General features: G+C 40.3%; 1 protein-coding gene across 2 annotated transcripts in view; it reads right to left on the reverse strand.

Moving 5' to 3' along the window:
- The window catches only part of Gpc6 (glypican 6), a 1,078,957-nt gene extending 1,064,169 nt beyond the window's left edge, over positions 1–14,788 (reverse strand). For both annotated transcript variants that reach the window (XM_047552639.1, XM_047552638.1), the window contains exon 1: positions 14,079–14,788. In XM_047552639.1, coding sequence (XP_047408595.1) covers positions 14,079–14,238 — 160 coding nt within the window. In that variant the 5' untranslated portion in view covers positions 14,239–14,788. The remainder of the gene's footprint in view (positions 1–14,078) is intronic.
- Between the last annotated feature and the right edge of the window lie 6,123 nt (positions 14,789–20,911).

Here is a 20,911-nt window from a genome sequence, read left to right on the forward strand (position 1 = left end):
ATAAAAGGAAATTAAAAATGACTAAGTCTAAAGAGGGAATTGCAGCCTACTAGGTTTTCGCTCCTCTTCCCACTATGAAATAGAAGATTTCTCATACGAGTCACGTGTCAGGAGGCAACTGGAAAAAGGAGAAGTCACATTTACTTTGAGACCTTTCTTCATCAGGATGGTCATGTTATCATGCCACCTAGCAGTTCACAAAAAATGTTAGGAGTCAGGCAACATTATTTCCCTTTTATATAGGTAAGGAATCTGGGGTTCAAAGAGGAAAGTAAGACAAACAACCAATTTTTAAGCACAAAACAAGGAACTAGGTCCTTTGACTTCTAAGGCATCTGCCAGGAAGTGCAAAGAGTCCCATTAAGTACAGACTTCAGCCTTTCCAATTTGCAGGGTGTTTCAGAGTCTTCAGAACTTTTGGTCTTGCTTATATAATGGGGATAATATTTTGCAAAGACCTAACTGATTCCATTTGTTTGCCTCTTAAATGACTATTTCCTTATAGGCTCTAAGGGCACGAAGGTCTGCTGGCAGAAGTTTCTAAATCTGGCTGAAGAGCTTGAGGTTCAGCCAGAAAGGAGGAAAGCAGCAAACCTACTGGGGCCCAAGATGTCCTTCACAGAGGGAGGAGGGCAGAAGGTAATGTTTGCCAAGTCACCTAGCTGCTCCTCCCTGAGTTTTGACTCAATGTGGGGAAGCCAAAGAGAATCAGGATTTCTGGCCTAAATCCTGTGCAGGACTCTGGGAGGAGATTACTTGGTGGGCTACCTGACACCAACCTTAGGGGAAACTCGGGGGAAGGCTAACCCCACACCATGGGGTTAAGCCCAGCAGTGCCTGGGGCCCTCTGGGAAGACTCATTTGCAAACTAGAAGGCTTGTCAAGGTCCTACCACACAAGGTGAGCAAGGTTGGAGATGGTCAGAGGCCAGTAAGTGACAGGCCAGGAGGTCTCCAGGCCAGAAAGACCAATGTGAGGGTGAACAGGACCAGGTCACAGGTCAGCAGTCCAGAGCAGCCAGGCCCTAGAAATGGGATGTGCCCAAAGAACAGGACTTCTCTCCTGGAGGAGCCACTCCCTTGTCACTCACGCCCTCATCTCAGGTGTTGATTTTCTTATCTATCATTTGCTAAGTGACAAGCGTTTATTATATGTCAGGCAGTGTTCTGAGAATTTTATAAATGTTAATTCACTTTATGCAATCACAATGATGAGAGGTAGGGATGACTATTCTTCTGTTTACAGAAGAAAAAGAAATGGAAGCAGGAACAGGTTCAGAAGAGGTTGAGGAGAGGAGCCAGGAGCCAAAGCAATCTCTCAGCACACCACCCCAGCATCCCACAGGATTAACAGGAAGAGCCAGAGAGGCGAACTGATCAGACTAGATTTTCAATTAGGTCAGACTAAAATGTTTTTTTTCTTGTTACCCTAAAAGGGGCAGCAGCTGAGGAAAATCAGGTGGGTTACAGGAGTGAAGAGGACAGGGAGGAAAAAGTGACAAGGAGGAGAGAGAGGAAGTCATTTGCCTCAGGATTGCAATGTGCACAGTTTCAACTTCGGGGACAAAGGTGGTGGCAGTTCACATGCTTTTTGAAGGTTCTTTCCAGAGCCTATATAACTGGCGAGTTCCTGGAGAGAGGAAGTTTTTCTCTTGCCTATTCCAGTTACCACTGGAGAATGGAAATACAAAGCCTGCTTGGAGCTATGTGAAATCAAAAGACATATTATTTCTCTAATTAAAGTGGAAAAAGACTCTAATTTGACAATTCTTCAGTCATGTTTAACTTCTTCCCCCTCATCCCTAAAATCCACCTCCACTGACCTTTTTCAACTTGGCCTTCAAGTTCACCATGCAGAGGAGGAGCGCACAGAGCTGCCTATTCGGGAAACATTTCACAGCTGTGACCAAGAGAGGACAAAGCATGCAAAACAACCTAAAGGAAAGCCAAGGTAGATGGGAAGCAGTGTAGAAGTTAAATGGGCTGTTTTCAGACATACACTGCAATTTTTAGGACTGAAATGAATTGACTTAAAAATACAAGGCGTTTTAGAAACTTCACGGAATCCCATTAATTATTTGTTCCCTGATGTGGTATTGCCCCTTGGGACCATTGTGACTGGTGAAGGCACATCCTCAGTGACCTCAGTTCCTGGTGGGCGGTAATCCAGGACCGACAGCCCAATGAGGCAGCGGATTTATGGCACTGATAGCACTTTCTATTTATCTGGGATTTGTTTCAGTTTTTTAAAATCGAATACGCCAAGGAATAGAGCCTAGGATATGGTGTTAGTACAATGTCTGTAAAAAATGATTCTTCCAGGGAAGGGGGAAAAAAGAACAGTGCTTTCAACGTGCAGGATCCTTTACATCTGCTGCTCAGCTGGAAACACTGTTAAAAGGCCATTAGAACCTTAAGGTAACAGACCTCGAGTGCTATGAAAGCCATGGAGCAATTTGCTGTTTGTGTTAGGAGTCCCAACCCCAGCCACTTCCTTTTCATGGGCTGAAAACAGCTTCTGTCATGAGCCGTGAAAATCAATTCCACAGCAACCAGGCTGAAATGTGGCTTAAGGTGATGCACCTACAGACTGGTGCTGTACAGCAGAGCCTCCTTCTGGGCATCCCTGGCACCTTCCAGAAGTCCCAGGCAGCAGCTCCCAGCAGTGCCCAGGAGGGAAAAGGGAGGGAACAAGCAGCTCCGTACATGGAGGAAGCTTCAGGCTGATCTCTTTGGAGGCTGGTACTCTCTAATGCTTAATTAGGTTAAAATCGGAATTGTCACCCTGAATAAAGACAGCTCTCAGAACCCTGGAGCTGGGAAAAGCCTGCTCTTGCTTGTCTGTGTTCCCTCTTTCCATATTTCCTGATTATGCTAATTGTGAGAGGGGCTCACTTTTTTCCCCCCAAATCATACTGTTTCCAGGACTTTGAAAATATAGAACATTTAAAGACTTTGTTTCGAATATAAAATCTTACTTTTGAAAATAAATATTTCAGGGGGTAACAATGGTTTCTGTCAAGAGGTATGCTTCATATACAAACAGTTAGAAAGATTGAAATTATTTTTAAAATGTGTGAGACGTTTTCTAGTTATAGGAAACTGCTATTCCAGTTACCAAATGTGACCTTGATTACCACATACAATTTAAGATCATTCTTACCAATATTTCTATATATAGTCAACCTTAAACTGAAAACCTTTGCATAGTCTGCTAAGCGTGTTCTGGGTAAGAATAAATTGCCACTCAAATCACAGAAATCAGCTTATGTTTATGCAGGTAACTTCCTAGAACATCATTTATCTTTATGTTAATAACCCAAGCTGAGCAATTCATTCAAAGTTCATTTGTTAAGTTTTTTGTGAAAAACAAAATGGAAAATGTATAATTTCATTTGTTTGTGCTGTGAATACCTAATGCACTTAACTTGTTTTCTTAGCTGAAATTTCAATATGATTACTCTATATGTACATATTTTTTTTACTAAAACAGAAAACTGTATGTTTGTACAATTTTTATGTCTACTATACAAAATATATGATGAAGATCTCTAAGTGATTCTAAGAAACTTTCTAGTTACTATTCCAAGAGAGGAAGGTGTGAACCAGAAAGGGAATATTCATAATGGGTTTGTTTGTTGATGACATAAGACTTGCCATTTTGTAAGGTATTTTATATTCAATTGAAACTGACCTTTCAGAAGAGTCATGTGGTAATGTAAGTGAAATGAATATATTCTTTATTGCAGTCATATAAAAAGGTTGGCCTGAGCGTTTAACATAGTACTTGACCTCGTGATGTCTAATACCCACAAGTCTCTGAAAGAATACTGAGTAGGATACCACATAATCATGTGAGTAGTAAAAGCACAATAAAAGCCTTTCACACATTAGCACTTGATAATGTAAACCTAACAGTAAACTATGTTTCCCAAGTTCAATACAAATATATGGCTGGAAAAGTCCTAACACATCAGAGTAGTAGAGACAGGAATCCTGCATTTCCAGTGTTAGCACTTTAGAATTACAAATTCCTATTTTCCATGTAGAGCTCCTAAAAGCTTAAAAAACATTTGTTAAAACAGAAAAACAGAAGTCCAGGATTAAATCTTGATTTGTATATTGGTGATATTTTACAACAGCTTATCCATAAAAGGTCTTTAAAAACTCTGATTCTAAATCAGTTCCTTAGTATAAATATCCCTTTAAAGTAATAGGAATCTTAAAGATACAAAGTAACTGCGAAGATATGAGGATGGTTAGTTGGACAAGTTAATTCCCAGGAGCAGTTTTTTTATTTAATAAATTACTTCACTGTATTTAAAGAAAATATTGGTTAAGTTTTTTGCATTAAAAAAATTATTGGCTCTTTTAAATTTTACAGGTTTTGAGGTTTTAAAAACTCCTAATCATTGGAATTTATTAAAAAAAATAGGAAAGCAAATAGCTAAAGGACAATATTTTCTTATTTTTTTAGGAGAAAGTTAAAGCCTATCATTTAAAAATATCTATTCTCTGTGTGGGCTGGCTTTTTTCAAGTTCAATTCACCAGTGCTATTGACTTTTGAGTTACTCTGACCCATTAGCAAAATAACAAGTGAAAATTATTCATCATTTTTTACAAGACCTCAAAGTGCTTTCTTTGCAGAGAACATCATTGTCTCAAGCATTGCAGACTTAAGAGGAAATATCTCTAATTCCTTGAAATTCAACTGAAGAGCACTGTCCCCTGGTAGTCTCTCCCAGTTCTCCTTAGGGCACATAGAGAAAGTCAATTTCTTAAGGAATTTAAGAACCTTAATAAGGAACAAACATGCAAGTGATAAAGCCTACAGAACCCAAGATTGCATGCCCAGAATGGATTATGCTATAAATTTAATTAAATGTATGTAAAATGAAAAGTGACCAGCTCTTAAATGCAGTCTCCTGTAAGAACCTAGAGGTCAGGAAAAATGGCTAGATCAGTACCCAAGAGGTTAAGGTGGAAAAAACAGCTCAAAGAGGACATGAAGGGATGGGATTCCTCTTTACCCAAAATCCTCTAAATAGGGCAGACATTATAAGAAGAAAAGTCATGTATACTTGCAGAAAGCATGCCAAATTATCAAAGAAAAATGGGGCTCTTATAATGAAAGAGTGAGGATCCTAAAGTGTGACTTTAAATAATGCTGCCAACCTCCCCTTTAGAGCAACATGGAGATTCCCCTCTAATCTTCAAGGTAGCTGGGGTGGCCCTACAGTTCCAGGTACAGGTAGTAGGACTCTTTTCCTTGGTCCCCCTAGTGGCCAAGGCAAATTTTTTAAAGAAATCTGGGAAGATGAGAGATACAATTTGGAATGATAACCTATTTTCTTAGGATTCTTATCCAAGACCAAGGTAGAAACTGTACCCTGACAGAAACTTGTATTTGAAAGCACTTTGAGGCACACATGATGGTGCACACCTGTAATCCCAAGTATTTCTTAGGCTGAGTTAAGAGGATCTCAAGTTCAAGGCCAGCCTGGACAAGTTAAGAGAACCTGTCTCAAAATAAAATGAAAAGGGTTGGGAATGTAGCTCAGTGGCAGAGTACTTGCCTAACATGCAGGAAGCCCTGGGATCAATCCGCAGCACTGCAAGCATAAATAAACAACCCACTTTGAATGGAATTCAGAGTGTAACTCCCAAAGATTCAACAGCATCAGTTAGCATCACCAAAGAACTTTCTAGACATGCAAATTCTTAGACCCAGCCCCAAACTGCTGAATCAGAAACTCTGAGAAGTGAACTCCAGCCATTTGTATTTAGCCCGCCCTCCTTCAGTGATTGCAATGCACAAAGTTTATTAAGTATTCCTGCTCCAGATTACTGGATCTCAGTCACAGAATCACATCAGAATTAATTCAGGTGATATAAAAAAGAAGGAAAAGAAGACAGGGATGGAGAGAAGGGTCAGGCCCCTCTTCCCAAACCAATTAAAATCGGAATCTCTAAAGATAAAGCTCAGGTATAGGGTTGGTTTTCTTTTTTAATATCCCGCAAGATTTTAAATGTACTCCGCACAATGGCCCAGGCTCTTTCCAACTAGCAAGAACTGATTATTAAAATCTAAGAAATTTTGTGAACTGGTTATTAATTCTTGGCAGCTTGGAATTGGTCATGGTGGGAATGTTTATGTAACAGAAATTGGCAGATGCTACAAATCAGAGGCCTCCAGATCCCCCCAGACCAACTGTTAAACATTTATCAATTCACTATTGCCCAGGGTTGAGAAATACCAGATTAAAGAGACAAAGCTAAATACCTAATTAATTCAGACAGTCTGTGTATTTTCTCTCAAATTTCTCCATCACAATGCAATTCCTTGGGATTCTTATTAAGAATACAAAGATTCAACAGGCAATGTAGTGGCCATCAGCTCCCTCAGAGGGCACATGGGTGACTAGTCCAGCTCAAGGCCTAGGGTCCCTTTCCGTTCCCTTAGAGCATGGGCATAGGAAGCAACTCTGGACTGAAGTGTGCATCTGTGGGGACTCCTGAAGGGAGTCTCCCCCAAGAACATGTGGGGACAAAGAGTCCCTTTTGGTGGCTTTGGTACTCCAGCAGCCACTTTGAGTTCATATGGAGGTGATATGGTAGAATAAGGATTCAAGGTGGAGAAACCTGCCACCCCGAAGACACTATAAAATTACTACTTTCTCACTTTTAGAACTGCCCTGTGTTGGGACCTCCTGCTGTGTGAAGCCTAGGAGTCAGGATTCTCTGTGACCCGCAGCCAAAAGCATCTTAACTGACACAGGTTATTTCAGGAAAGAGTTTCAACAGTTCTTCCTTTTTATGCTTTTACTGGAACTTCTACATAGTGCAGTCAAGTTTTTAGGTTTTTAAAATTTACTAAAATTTCAATTTTCTTTGTCTCCTCTTCTGGGATGACCTTATTTGGCCCCTTCTCTCCTCTTGCCCTCCTCTGGATCCTCAGCACTTCCTGCTCAGCCTCTGAAACAGCCTCCTCCAGATCCTCCTTCATCCCCCTGGGACTCTAATGACCTCCTCTCTAATCCGTCCTGTTTATAAGGCTTGACCAGTCTAAAACAATACTCTCATCATGTCACTTCACTGCCAATAACCTAGAAGAATGACCTCATTCCCCTTCTACAAAGCCTGGGATTTCCAAGGTCCTCCAAAAATCCAACCCCACCCAAACTGCTCAATATTATTTTTTACAAATTCTTAATAAATTCCTTTCTTTGCTGTTCACACCCTGTTTGGTTCACATATATGAACTCTCCCCTGAACACCACCTTCTTTCATAGTCTTTTGCCAAATGCTACCTATCCTTCACGGCCCCAATTAAATCTTGCCACCACCTACGGTCCCCACCTACTAAGGTCAAAGAAATTGCTTTATTCTTTGATTCTAGTAATTACAGTTAAACACTGATATTTGGTTCTTAGGCCATTGACACAGCATGGTTTAAATCTTAGGGACTGATGATACGATTTGATTAATTCTCCATCTTGTTGCTCTCCAGAGCAACCAAAGTAACTCTTGAAAACCTTGTCCATCCTGATGGAAACACTTCTCAGATGGCTTTTTTGCTCTCAGGCCAAAGGCAAAAGTCATCTGAGTTCAAGGCATTCAGCTTCTCAAGGAAAATGGTATGACCTCCAGGTGGCAGTAGCACATAGTGCGCTTCATTTGAGAGGCGCTTGGGTTGCAAGTAAGGGAAGGTCCCTCACAACAGACCATCCACAGCCAACAGAGGGGCCAAGGCCCAAAGGGCAGGAGGCACTCCCAGGGGAATAGGCAATGGGAGAAAGGGCATTATGTACCCAGGCAATGTCACTTGGCAACATGCTGGGGAGTCCCTGGGGCAGAGAGCTGCAAAGGGCAGCAGCAGCTTGCAGTAGTTATTGCCCCAGGATTTGCCTTATGCCCAGCGAGCAGGACAGGTGCAGTTCTGCAGGGCACAGAAGCAGGCAGGTTCTTAGTGTAGTATATTTAAAGCAACTGCATGTGTAAAACTTGAGTTTTAAACTGCTGTGCTTTTGAGTTAAAGGACCCAATCTGCTGTGAAAAAGCAAAGGACACAGGGCTGACATGCTGGGGCTATCCTTGAGTCCTTCATATAAGTCACTCACCTGGCCCTCTCCCCAGCTCCCAGGCTGTACCCCAGGTTTGGAACTCTTCTCGGGTGTCCCATGTTCTCTGCTTACAGGACATATGTGTCCCTTCCACTGTTCCCATTCCTTACTGATGGCTTCTCATGGTCAAGATCCCCTGGCTTTTCCTCAAGGACGCATTTCTAAAACCCTCTGCCTAGATCAAAGGCTCCTATAAAATGTCCCTGCAGTGCCAGGTACCTTTAGTACTGTGTACTTACCCCAGCTGTAGTTAACTCATGTTGAATGGTGCCCTGAATTTCTGTCTCCCTGCTGGGATCAAAATTTCCTGGGACTCTAGACCAAGCAGGTGGCACAGAGACTTAACATAGTAAATGTACAATAAATATTTAGTACATGAGCTTAAAAATTGCCAGAAGGAAGGGAAGAATGGGTGACTAAAAAATCAACAACCTACATAATGTATACATGCAGAACCAAATTCCTATTTTTCCTTCTTCCTATTGCACTTGTTTAGAAAATACTTTTCATCTCAAGTCTTTAAAAACTTGATATTTGCATCCAAAATATTTAAAACTGAGAAATCTTTACCTAAAACTTACCACTATGAAACTTTTATTTACAAATATGCTATCCCAGAGATTCAATAACACTTTCAAACATTATCATTTAAATTACTGTAAACTGAATAAACTGGGGAAATCTATGAAACTATTTAAGCTGAGTTATGTATAGCTAAAGAATTTAGCAGAGCAGAATTTAGGGATATAAACATCAAGTTTTTAAAAATATCAAATAGTTGTTTATACTGACAAGACAACTCTGAGTTACCTCTGGCCTTGCTAGAAATATTTTGAGAGATGAGAATTAAGGCAGGGGGTGGGGGAGGCAGTCTTATAATCCTACTTTTGCACATTTGAATATAAAATTAAGTAGTTAAAATCACTTTGTTAGCTACTATTTTACTGTTATCTCTACCCCAAATTCTTATATCTACTCAACTCTAGTGAATGAAGGTAGGTCATTTTAGCATAAAAGTACCTGACAATTCTGTAGTATTCATAAATTTAACCCATAATTTTAAAGGAATGCTAGTCACTTTCTTACATAATGACATAATCTTTATACCACAATATATAATGCTGTACATTTTTAAATTAACTTTGAGAGTGGCCTACATTTCTACTCACAAGCTATTAAGATGCAATGCAATTAAAAGATGTGTTTCATGTAAAAAAAAAAAGTATATCAGTCAACTTAAAGACTTGTTCCCAATGATGACATATTATCCTCTAATTAAATCAGTTACCATAACTCTGTTTGCAAGGATCACCCTAAAATTAATTCCCAAATCAAGAGTTTAACAAGTAGCACTCCTAATAGTCCAGATTTTAGATTGCTTTGATACCTGGAATTAATGTAATTCTTTTAGAAATCTAGTGACCTGCCAAATCATAAAAAAAAATAATAATAATTTGAAGTTCAGCTAATTCATTTATAAATCACACTGCTCATCCAAAGGACTTTAAAGATGTCAGATAACTAAACAGAGGGCAAAGACCTCAGAATCTTTGAAGGCAGCAAATAAATGGAACTTAAATAATTTATCCCAAAGTACGACATTTAATATGGCTATAAAAGAGGAACAGTTTTTCCATTTATGTTAATCTATTGTCTACATGCAAACAAAAAACGTGTTAATGGCAAATATATTAAATAAGTTGGTTTGCTGGGGGAGCAGAGGACAGGACCCATTTCCAAAGACAGGCAAGAGTTATCTGACAAAGGTCAAGCATGTGCTTGTGTGTGTGTGTGTGTGTGTGTGTGTCTGTGAGTATCCTTGAAGCCAATAAAAGACTAGAAAAAAATTGTTAGTACATCAGCAGAGTATAAAAGAACTTTTTTTTTTTTTACTGTAGACCTTGAGATAAACAGCTGATAAACTGACATCAAAGAGATGTGAGAAGAGTTTAATGCTATCTTAACATCTAGCTGCCATCCAATTCTCGAAATACCTGAGACAGAAAGCAAGGCAAAGTAAATATTGAAAATAGAGTTTATTATAATTTTTGTCCTAACCTGTAGAGATAATTTCCCTTCTTCTTTCATCCCCATGGATAACTTCCTATCAGAAGTTTTATTAGACTAATATTCCAGCAGATTCAGAACATGGAAAGAAACCAACACATGTACTTTAGTTTCTGTGTTTCATATAACCACATACATCTATACAATAAAATGATTAGGAAAATGCATAAATATATGGACATTTTAGTGGTGGTAATGTGGCCAATTTGTGAGAAGATAAAAACATATTCAAAGTGATTCTGAGATGTTAGCGATATTACAAGTAAAAAGAAAAGTATACAGTAATGAACAACCATACGCTTGCAAATGATTACTAATAAAAGAGGATGTAATACATTTTTAATGCAATCATTCAACAAAGGCTAGCAGCTTAATACTGTAAGGTTCTGGGCCACGCTAGGTCTCCGGACTCTGGCACCAGCCTCCCTAGGTTTGAAGTCTAGCCTGGTCACCTTGCCAAGTTAATTAGTTCAGTCTCTTCTGATAAGTTTTTTCATCCATAAAATAGGGCTAATGTTAGCATATATAAATTATTAGAAATGTTCATTAAGGTAATGTTTTCAAGGTGATGCCTCTACATAGGTGATGGGCACAGAATTTTTGTACATGAGATTGTTAAATAAACCTACGTGCAATGGAAACATGAACACATAAGTCACTGTTAACTTCAGAGTATCATAATTGACGACTCCAAAAAGGCTTAGGGCTTAAGACAGTGACAGAATAAGTCTAAAGCAACAGGTTCCACTGTCAGCTGTGGCGTTCCAGTAGTTTAGAGCCACCACGATGAGTCAAAGTGGAAAATGGGATAACAGGATTAATGAAGCTTGAGGAAAGACAGGAATCTGTCACACTGAGGATGTACTGCTCACTATCTTCCCAGAAGCTAGAACATGAGAAAATAAATGAGCACATCCTAAAGGCTTTTGGCTAGATGTGTGGAAATATTTCTACACCACAAGAATTCTGAACTATTAGAATGGAGAGCTGAGAGGACTCAGGAGTCCACTCTCCTTTGGAGGTCTTCAAAGATGGATAGAGTTGATCTGTTCTGCCTGTGACAGTTTAAAATCAGGGCTGAGTGAAGATTGATGATGTAAAACACCCCTTCCCAAGCACTCTCAGAGAGGAAAACTTCATATATTACCTACCACAGTCCCTCACCTGATGACCTGAAGAACTTTGCTCTGTCCTAGAATAGAAAGCAGTACTATTTATAACTGCAAATTCTAAATAAAACCTTAATGTCATGATGAAACATAATGCTGTCATTACTTTTCAGATATTTCTCGAAGCAAGTTACCTGCAAACATCTTCCACCAGAAACAGTTCTCATGAATGTGAAGTCTGAAGAGCATTTTTTGTTTGTTTGTTTGTTTTTAATGCAGGTTTCCTGGGGTACTACCAATGGCACATGCCAATTCTCAAGCAAACCAATGGATGTCTAAACAAGGCAAAGGATGAAAAGGAGTTTAAAGAAAGGATAATCACCATAGAAACTCTCACCTAGATAATTAAATGTAAATATTATCAAGAACTAGAGAGAAATTACTATTATTCATTAAATAATTGGTCATATTTCTTTAGTGGTTATTAAAAGCAATAGCAAACCTAATTTACTTTAGCATTGTTTGGGAAAAAAAAGTAGACACTTAAAAAACACAATTATCTTTCAATTCATTATTTTCCTTTCAAATGTGCCTCTTACACAATGGTCACCAGGCTCTTGATTATGTCCACCAGCATCAGTGTGCCTTTTGTCCTAGAAAGTAGGAGAATCAAGAGTGCCCACACATTAGGAATTCATATCTGATAGGCAGAACTTATTTTAAAGGAGCAGGGAGGAAAAAAAAATTTTTTTTAAACCTTCTGCTACTAAAACACTACTAAACGATTCATATAAACCACTGGGTATGTTCTCCAAGAAAGTAAATGTTGACTACAGAAATCATTTATACTGAAAGTCTTCACTTTGTTCTTAAGGAGATTTTCATAGTGCTGAGGATGGACTATGGTTTCCTGAGAGTCTCATTACCCACTAAAGAATACCAAAGCAATTTTAAAATACTTAACTATTTTCTTCTTTGAGATATCTTATCTGAAATCATGTTGAGAAATATCTGTTTGAAAGATACAATTTGGGAAAAAAAAAAAAAGGATTAGAGGAGAAAAAGTTTCTAAAGTGCTCCGTGTTACAAACCTTTTAAAAGTTGAATTCTCTGAGATTAGGGGAGGGGGAAAAAGCGAAGCTGATCCTTATCAATTAATTAAAAAGAATGAAATAATAGTAGACAAAGAGGAAAGAGTTAAGAAACTTAAGGGGTTGTAGGGGCAGTTGCTCTCTATTCATTAACAAATTAAGGAGTTCTGGAAAGTGGGGGGACACGAAGTGACAAGGATGGAAAATTAGTCTTGTAATTCACCCCAGGCTTCGCCCTGACTCGGAGGGAATGTCTGGCTGCGAAGTGAAAAAGGCTCCCTCTATACAAGGCACCACGCTACATGATATATGCGCTTTTTCTTTTTTTTTTTTTTTTTTTTTTTTTTTTTTGTAATGCCCAAATTTATATAAATGTGTTAATTTCGGTGTGAGTAAAGCCCCTCACTTCTAGAGTTTGGAGATCAATCACAATAAAACAGCAATTTCACAACGTATTGAAACTGTGATGTTTTAACACAACTGCAAAACGCTTTTCATCCATCCCAATTCTTTGGCCACATGCGGAGAGCAGCTGAAGGAAATCCAGCGTTTCCAACGCTCGGCGATCTGAGGTCATTAAGGACTTCAGCTCCCCGGTTTGAGCAGCCCGCGCCCTCGCAGCATCTCCAGGTTTCCCTTGGCCTCCCTCAGTTCGCTCCCCTCGCAGCCGGCGGATTATCTCCCGGACACGTTTCATTCAGAGCCCCAGAGAAGCTGGATTCGGTTGGAGCTAAGAGCCGGAAAACAGGCGCCCAGCCTGCTGCGCAAGTTGTTGGAGACCAAGTGCTACACACTCTGGCGCCGAGAGGGAGCGTGGGGGCTCTTGAGCTCTCGGCCGAGGAATGCTAGTGGCGGAGCATGTGGGGGACGCGGGGTCCGCAGACCCAGAGCCCAATCCCCAGCTGAGCCCCCCACGCAAGTTGGCTAAGCTTCCGAGAGCCCGCAGGCTAGCGAGGCCGCGCTCAGGACGCGGCGCCGCGCAGGGTGGCTGAGGTGTCTCCCCAACACGAGTGACCAACCGCAACCGGGGAAGCTCGGAGGAACCTTAACGGGAAAGCCCGCCCCAAATCTGAAATAGGCAGTCCGTGAAGTCCCCAAACCAGCCCCGAAACGCCGCGGTCCGAGGCCGGAGCCCCGGCCGGTGTCCCCTCGGGTTAGCCCGCCCCCATCACGGGCAGCGAGCGCTCAGCCTCCCCGCACGACCCCGAGAGTAGAGAGAGGGGCTCGGGAGCCCTCTGCGTCTCGCCGCCGCCCCCGCCGGCGCGAAGGCGGGAGTGGAGAAGGCGCCACTCAGACGGTGGCGCTGGGCAAACTGCGGTCGCAGTTCTTCCAAGTTTGCCGGAGCGAGAGGCGCAGGGTGGGCGCCCCGCTCGGCGATCTGCCCTCGGCCCGTGGCCACCCCCGAGTGCCCCCGGCTCCTCGGCCCGCCTGGCCCGCCCTAACCACGGAGGTAGCCGAGCGCTAGAGCAGAGGGAGGGAGGGAGGGAAAGAGGGTGCTCCCGCGTGTGCACACAATGAGCAGCGGAGACGCACACCTTCCCCGCGGGAGCACCCGCCGCCCGGCCCGGAGACGCAGTGCCCCGAGGATCCCTGACAGAAAGTGAACACACCAACTCAGCAACAGGGGGGAGGAAGAGGCGTGCGGCCGCCCAGGGCTGCAGCTGCCCCGGCCGCGCGCCCGCGCTTACCTGCGATCTCCTGGTAGGGGATGTCCGCCAGGCTGAATCCCTTGGCACCGTACGCCTGCCGGACCTCGCCGCAGCTCCGAGCTTTCACATCCGCCCGGGCAGGGAGGGACAGCAGCAGCCCCGAAAGGGGAAGAATCACAGCCCCGATCCAAGAAGGCATGGTGCAACATGCAAATCCAGCTCGGTAAACCCCAGGGCCCGTGCGCTCTTCACCTTGCCCCTCAAGCCGAAAGCCCGCCAGAGCCAGCGGCGCGCTCCTTGCCGCTGCCCAGCGTCACCCCCTTCCGCCAGCCGAGGGGACGAGCAGCGCAGCCCTCTGGACTGCGCTCAGCAAACTTTTATAAGCCAGATGGAGGATGGCAAGCCAACCAGGGCTGGCTGGGGAAGCAGCCGCCTTGCTTCGCTATCCTCTCAGATCGAAAACGGTGCAATTAAAAAAAGAGAAAGCGGAAAAGGAAAAATGTTTTTAAAATGACCATAGGGGTTCAGAGCTGCGATCTGAGCCGCGAGCCGCAGAATCCTAGAGCGCGGCGAGCTCCGCTGGCTAGAGTGCGCCGCGAAGGTGGGAACGCGCGCCGGCTCTCCCGGGAGGGAGGTGGACAGGCGAGCGCGAGTGTGTGCGCGCGTGTGTATGTTGGTGTGAGCGCGAGGTTCTTGGGGATGTGTGTGCGTGGAGGTATGTGTTGGGGATATACGGGATCCGGAGGAAACCTCAGCTTCACACAGACTGAGGGAGCCTGCGAGCGTCCTTCTGAAATAGGAAGAGAGAAATCCTGGAGACAGACACGAGAGGCAAGAGGGAAGGAGAAAGGAGGGGAGAGAGAGAGAAACGTGCTACACATTGCACAGCCGAAATTCAGAGGCAGAGTCGACAGCAAAACGTGGACTGGATCGCCTTCTACTCGGTAGGAGGGAAAAAATTAAAAAAGGAAACGTCCCTATTTTCTCATTCACTTCACATCCTTCTTACCGATCCGACATGCTGCCTTCAATGACATAAATAAAAAATCCAGAAGGACAAAGTTCTTTTAAGTCATTAACTTATGCTATTAAACTGTATTTTTGTGGAGATAAAGGACATTGGAATTCCAATTGTTGCTCTTGTCCTAGTGAAACACAAAGCCAGGGCAGAAATAAACATATAGAGGAGTCCCTGGGTAGCAGAGTACAACCACCGCATGATTTAGATGTCTAATTTCTGTTTGGTTTTATTGTGTTTTGCCTTCTAAAAACAGGTAGTTTGTGCACATATTAGAAACCAAGAGTCCTTTCTTTTTAAAAATGTTTGGTTCTGAATTCAACTAATTACTTTTTCATTTCAAATATTAGATAGTCTGGGATCAAAAATACTACACGTGTGGAAGAACTAGAAAGCGAACACAACACAGAAGCAAAGAGAACAAGGGTCAGGTGCAGAAAGATACTGAGGAGGAGAACATGTCTTCCCTCTCATCAGATTAGTAGTCACATCCCAGACTTAGCTCATTTTCTTCCAAGTTAACAGAATTCTGAAGTCAGGAATCAATACACTTTACCCTTTATACTGAAGTTCTGTGAAATGGGATAAAAGTGAAGATTCTGGTTGGCTTCATTTCCATTGACTTTCTCATGCTAATGAGCACATTGAAGTCTAGCGGTGTTGAAATCCAGAGCACCAGCCACAACTGAGTGGTGTAATTAAACCTAAGCCAAAGGTTGGGGTTGTAGGGCTGATAATGCTTGCTCTCTTGTGAGGCCTTGGGTATATTAGGTCAGCATTCCAGAAGTTACTGATTTGTGAAGCAAAATGACTAATTTGTGAAGCTCACTTACAAAGCTACACAAAGATCTTTCTGATGATGCTGTTAATGACCAGAATTATCCATGAAGTTTATTTTGTCATCATCATCACCAGCATCTTCACCTTCGTTCCAATACATTAGGTACTTCTTTTTCCTGTCTTTAATAATAAACTGCTTCTCTCTTAACCAACCAGAAAGACTCAAGTGTAAGATCAAAGATCATTGAAACTTTGGAAATGCATTAAAAACAAGCTTATTTACAAGGTTATTTACAGGTTTACAGGTTTATGGTTTCAAACTCCATAGCTAAAAACAAAACAAAATTCCGCAGCTGATCATTTCTTTCTGAAAACAACTTATTTTTTTTTTTCTCTTTAACTTTAGCACAATTTTTGTCTTCATGACATTTTTGCTAACTGGCGGACCTTAAATTATAACTTATTTTCCTTGAAGTCTGAAATTAAGATAATAAAATATACTGTAGTATCTTTGGGAGCAAGGAATGAAGGTTGACAGGAGTAGAAAATGAATTCATTACTTCTGTGATATCTGATAAGGTGACCTCCTTTGCACTTCTGTTACTATCACAGGTGATAGCCATTGTGAACTCCAGAGGAGAGCATAAATGCATACATACCCTACCCTATGATCTCACACTGGGATTCGTTGTAATTTACCATGAATTAGCAGTGTATAGCAGATAATCTCATAAAAAGGACATTTGAGGTGGAAGGAAAATGTGTAAAAACATAGTATATGTGGCTTTAAACCATTTGAAGGTCAACTTAATGCTTAAGTTTACTGAACTTAAGTATTCGATGCCACTATACAGACTAGCCTCTTGCACATACACTCATAAAATGTCCCTAGACTCTACAGCAAGGCTAGTACATGGAAAGAGTTACTATCTTAATCAAGTATAAATATATTAGCTTAATCTCCATGGGAGGGTCAAAGAGTCTAGAGTAGGTTTGTGAACTTTAGACCAATCAAAGAATTCAGCAGCTTTCTGGGTACAGTTATAAATTAATGTAGCCCTGTCTGAAGTGGTGTAAAAGAGAAAGAAAATAAATAGAAGCAAGAGAAAGTTGAGGAGACACATGGAACTCTGCTACCATGATTAAGGTTTTTAGTGATAGAGGCTTAAAAGAGGATGGAAAAATGGAAAGAATATGAAGCTAAATTTTGAGGAAAGGATCAGTATGATATGGTGCTTGGTTCAATACACAAGAAAAATCACTAAACATTTATTTTAAGATTTGTTTCTTTGGGGAAATGTGGCATATTTTATAAGTAAGACTTCTGTTTATACAGCACTTTCACATCCCAGCTGGTTTTACTAACAACCTTTCTTGGGCATAAGATGAATGTAACCTTAAAGATTTGAGTGGTAAGAAAAAAGGATTTAGTCTTGAGCAGCTATAATTGACAGTAGAGCTGACCCTGTCAATCATCTACTCCGCAGCCATTGTCCCTTCTTGCTACCCTAAGACAGATTGTATTTGGGGGACACTGTATCCACCGCAAAGTGATAAATCACAACTGGTTTAAGTCAGTACCGGCAATTCCTTTCCTTTACTATTAGATAGTATAGGAGTAGAATACGAACCATTTCTCATTAATGTGATTTAAGGAGAAGACTTCTAAAAAAATATTTGTCCCCAATTGAAAAAGCAGAAAGATCTTTCGCCTCAACCTCCTGCCTCCTTAAAGCTAGGTGGCCATCTTGTGAATAAGAAACAAAGCATTGTTGACAGAGAGTCAACGGCAGAACAGAAGGCTGGAAAGAACCAGATCCTTCAGTTCCTATTTCAGTCACAAACCAGTCCTGGACTTCTTATTAAACAATCAATAAATATCCATAAGTTTATGCCACTGTCATTTGGCTATCCTCCTGTTTACAAATGAAAACAATATAAGCATATACACCAGACTAAAGGAAGAACAAGAGAAATTGCAGACAAGTGACAGGGATTGATTGCAAATGTAAGAAAAGAACCAAAATTAGGTAGCATTAAAGAATCCCAGTTAGGGATTTTCTAATGTGAAGCAAATTGCAGTGAATATCACAGACAAAGATGGAAGAAATGGTACTTAGGTGATGTTCAAGAGCCTTACTGGAAATTTTGAGGGAAACAGTTTAGTGGAGTAATTGGGTAGGTGCCAGACTACATGGAATCATATCTGAAGTGGGTAGAATGACTGAAAATGCACAATTGATGGCGGTGTGGTACCTGGGAGGGATAGATTGAGCATCAGTCTTGTCTTCCGCATGAAGCTCCAAAGAGTTCAGGAAGACAGAGCAGATATCAAAAAGAGGTAGAACTGGCACGGTGGTGTACACCTCTAATCCCAGCAGCTCCAGAGGCTGAGGCAGGACAGTTGCAAGCCTCAGCAATGTAGTGAGGCCATAGCAAATTAGTGAGACCCTGTCTCAAAATAAAAAAGAGCTGGGCATGTGGCTTAGTGATTAAGCACCCTGGGTTCAATCCCCAGTACACCAAAAAAAAAAAAAAAAAAAAAAATTCAATATCAGTTCACATAGCAGGTTAATTTTTTGTATTTTTCTCTTTCTTGTCTGCATTTTCCATGTTTTCTACAGGAAATGTGAGTTTTTCTATGATGAGAAAAACTCGTTGTGCAATAAATAGGTTACACTTTTTAACAAAAGTGGAAATGTAACATTTGTGTCATATTTTCCAATGCAAAAAGTTCTTGCCATCATTTTATACATAATGGCTCTTAATATTTTTCTGAATAAAATAACAACTTAGGGGTATGAAATGGTCTTTTGTTAATTTTTTTTAAAAAACACAAGTTTAGAAAAATGGAAATAATAAGACACAATAACAGAATTCTTTTGCCTAGTCGTACTAACTCATGAATGAGAAACTGGGTGAATTTTAGTTTTTTCTTTGTGTTTTTAGATCAAAGTAGAACAAATAAGTTCAAATGAAATCTTATGAAAACAAGAGAATGGACTTCGAGTGTCTATTCCACATCTCAGCTTGGCACAAATCAAAATTGCTTAGTTAACCTGCCTCTTGAAAAACAGAGTCTGTAATGAAAAAGCTGTCAGAAATCTAACAACAGCAGCTCTGCCAGGTGCCTGGATAATGGGAAGGTTGCTGAGTTACACAGAAGGAAAAGGTAAACTTGGGTGAATAATGACCAGAAATGGTAAAAACAATATTTCATTTTCTTTTTATGACTTATGCCCAACCGAGTCCTAATAGTTCATTTACCACTTTTTTGAGTATAGCTAGTGCTGATATAAACCAATAAAAATTATATCTTTCGGGCAGCTAAGAACCAGTGGGGTTGCTTTGGGGAAAGCCAATCATGAAGGGACAACTGATTCTTCTTGTCTTACAGTATTCCTCTAAAACCGTGAGGACAGAACGAACTGTTTAGCTGCAAAGAAGGGAATCATGTGATCTGCCTGATCTGATTTTTTTCCTAATAGTTGTGGTAGGGTTTAGCCAAGAGAACTGAAAGAGCTCATAATTATTTAATTATGTTTAGTTTTCATACATGCTGAGAGCTTAGACAATGAAAGTATTTCATGTATTCATAAGCATTACTCATTTACTTGAAATACTACTACCAGTCATCAAGAAGGTATAAACAGAAAATATGTTAAAACATTACAGTGATTTTAGAATGCCATTTTCAATTTTTCATATTTATTAATGATCCATTGATTCTAATTTTTATGCTTAGAAATGCATCTTTAGGTTATAAAATACATTTAAGTATTAAATAATAAAATATTTACTTTCCAAAAACTGGTGTTAAGATTACACACTGAAACAATCTTGCAAATGGAACACTTGCTAAGCATCATTTTTTACCATCATTAGAAAAACTTATTGTATAGCAGGAAGAGTTTCATTTTTAAAAAAAGTTTCATTTTTCATTTGACGGCTCACAATATTAATAAATGCTTTCAAAAAAAATCATTATTTTAAAGCACACATGTTTTCAAAGTGTTTCCAAATCAGATATGTAAATGTAAGAGTGACACAGATGAAGATCCTCTTGCAGATGCATCAACTTTCATTTTTGTAGTTCAAAAAAGGGGACCATTTAACCTTGCCTCACTCGTTATAAATTCAGATATTAATGTTGTTGGAGATCATTCCGCAGCTAAGCAGTAAATTTGACATACCTAGATTATTGGAACCATGCATCTTGGCAGTCATTATTCCAGTACTTTTGCCTTTGTGAAAGATGAATGGAGCTCTGCATAGTTTTCAGATCATCTGGCACCATAAACAATGACATTCCTTAAGGCCAGCTCCTCACGTTGCTAACTTTCATCAATAGAACACATTTACTCTTTGTGGAAATGATTTCTCAGATTTTAAAAGGCCCTGGGTTAATTACCTGTCATTAATTATATCAACAATAAATAAGCAGTATCACAGACTTGATTTTGAAAAGAAATGATGACTAAGCCACAAAATATTGCTGTTACCTCTTATAGCCCTCCAGTCTGAGCAGTAAGATAAATAATTATATAATTAAGCTATTTTCCACCTACTGTCTTCACATAGGATGACAATACGAATCACTGAAAAAAATAAATTACAAAATTGAATTTTTGGATTGATGAAAATCAGAATAAATCTGAAAAAAATGTTAAGATAGTAATGTGACAAAGACCCTTCCATCTCTGGAGCAATCTAAATATTCTAAAATTTCATGATCAACATATTCAAAGCTCTTAATTTGGGAAGTTTTCTAAAAACTTCATAATACAATGATTGAAGTCGTTTGATTTTATTGTAAATTACCATAGATACTAGCAAGGAAAGAAAAGTGAAAATTTTAAATGGACTTTGTTTTTGTGTACTTTTAAGTACAGGTCAATAAAACTTCTTTGTTGGTGTTATACCATAAAGCAATAGTGTTTTTGTTTGTTTATTTGCTTGTTTGTTTGAAGGAGGGGACTAGAGGCAATGTTCTTGAGGTCAAGTGGACAGTTAGCTTTTCTCTATTCATTGTCTACAGTCACAGGCACCTTCGACACCACACAAATGATTATTG

Source organism: Sciurus carolinensis, chromosome 5 (genome assembly GCF_902686445.1).
Source record: "Sciurus carolinensis chromosome 5, mSciCar1.2, whole genome shotgun sequence".
Lineage (NCBI taxonomy): Eukaryota > Metazoa > Chordata > Mammalia > Rodentia > Sciuridae > Sciurus > Sciurus carolinensis.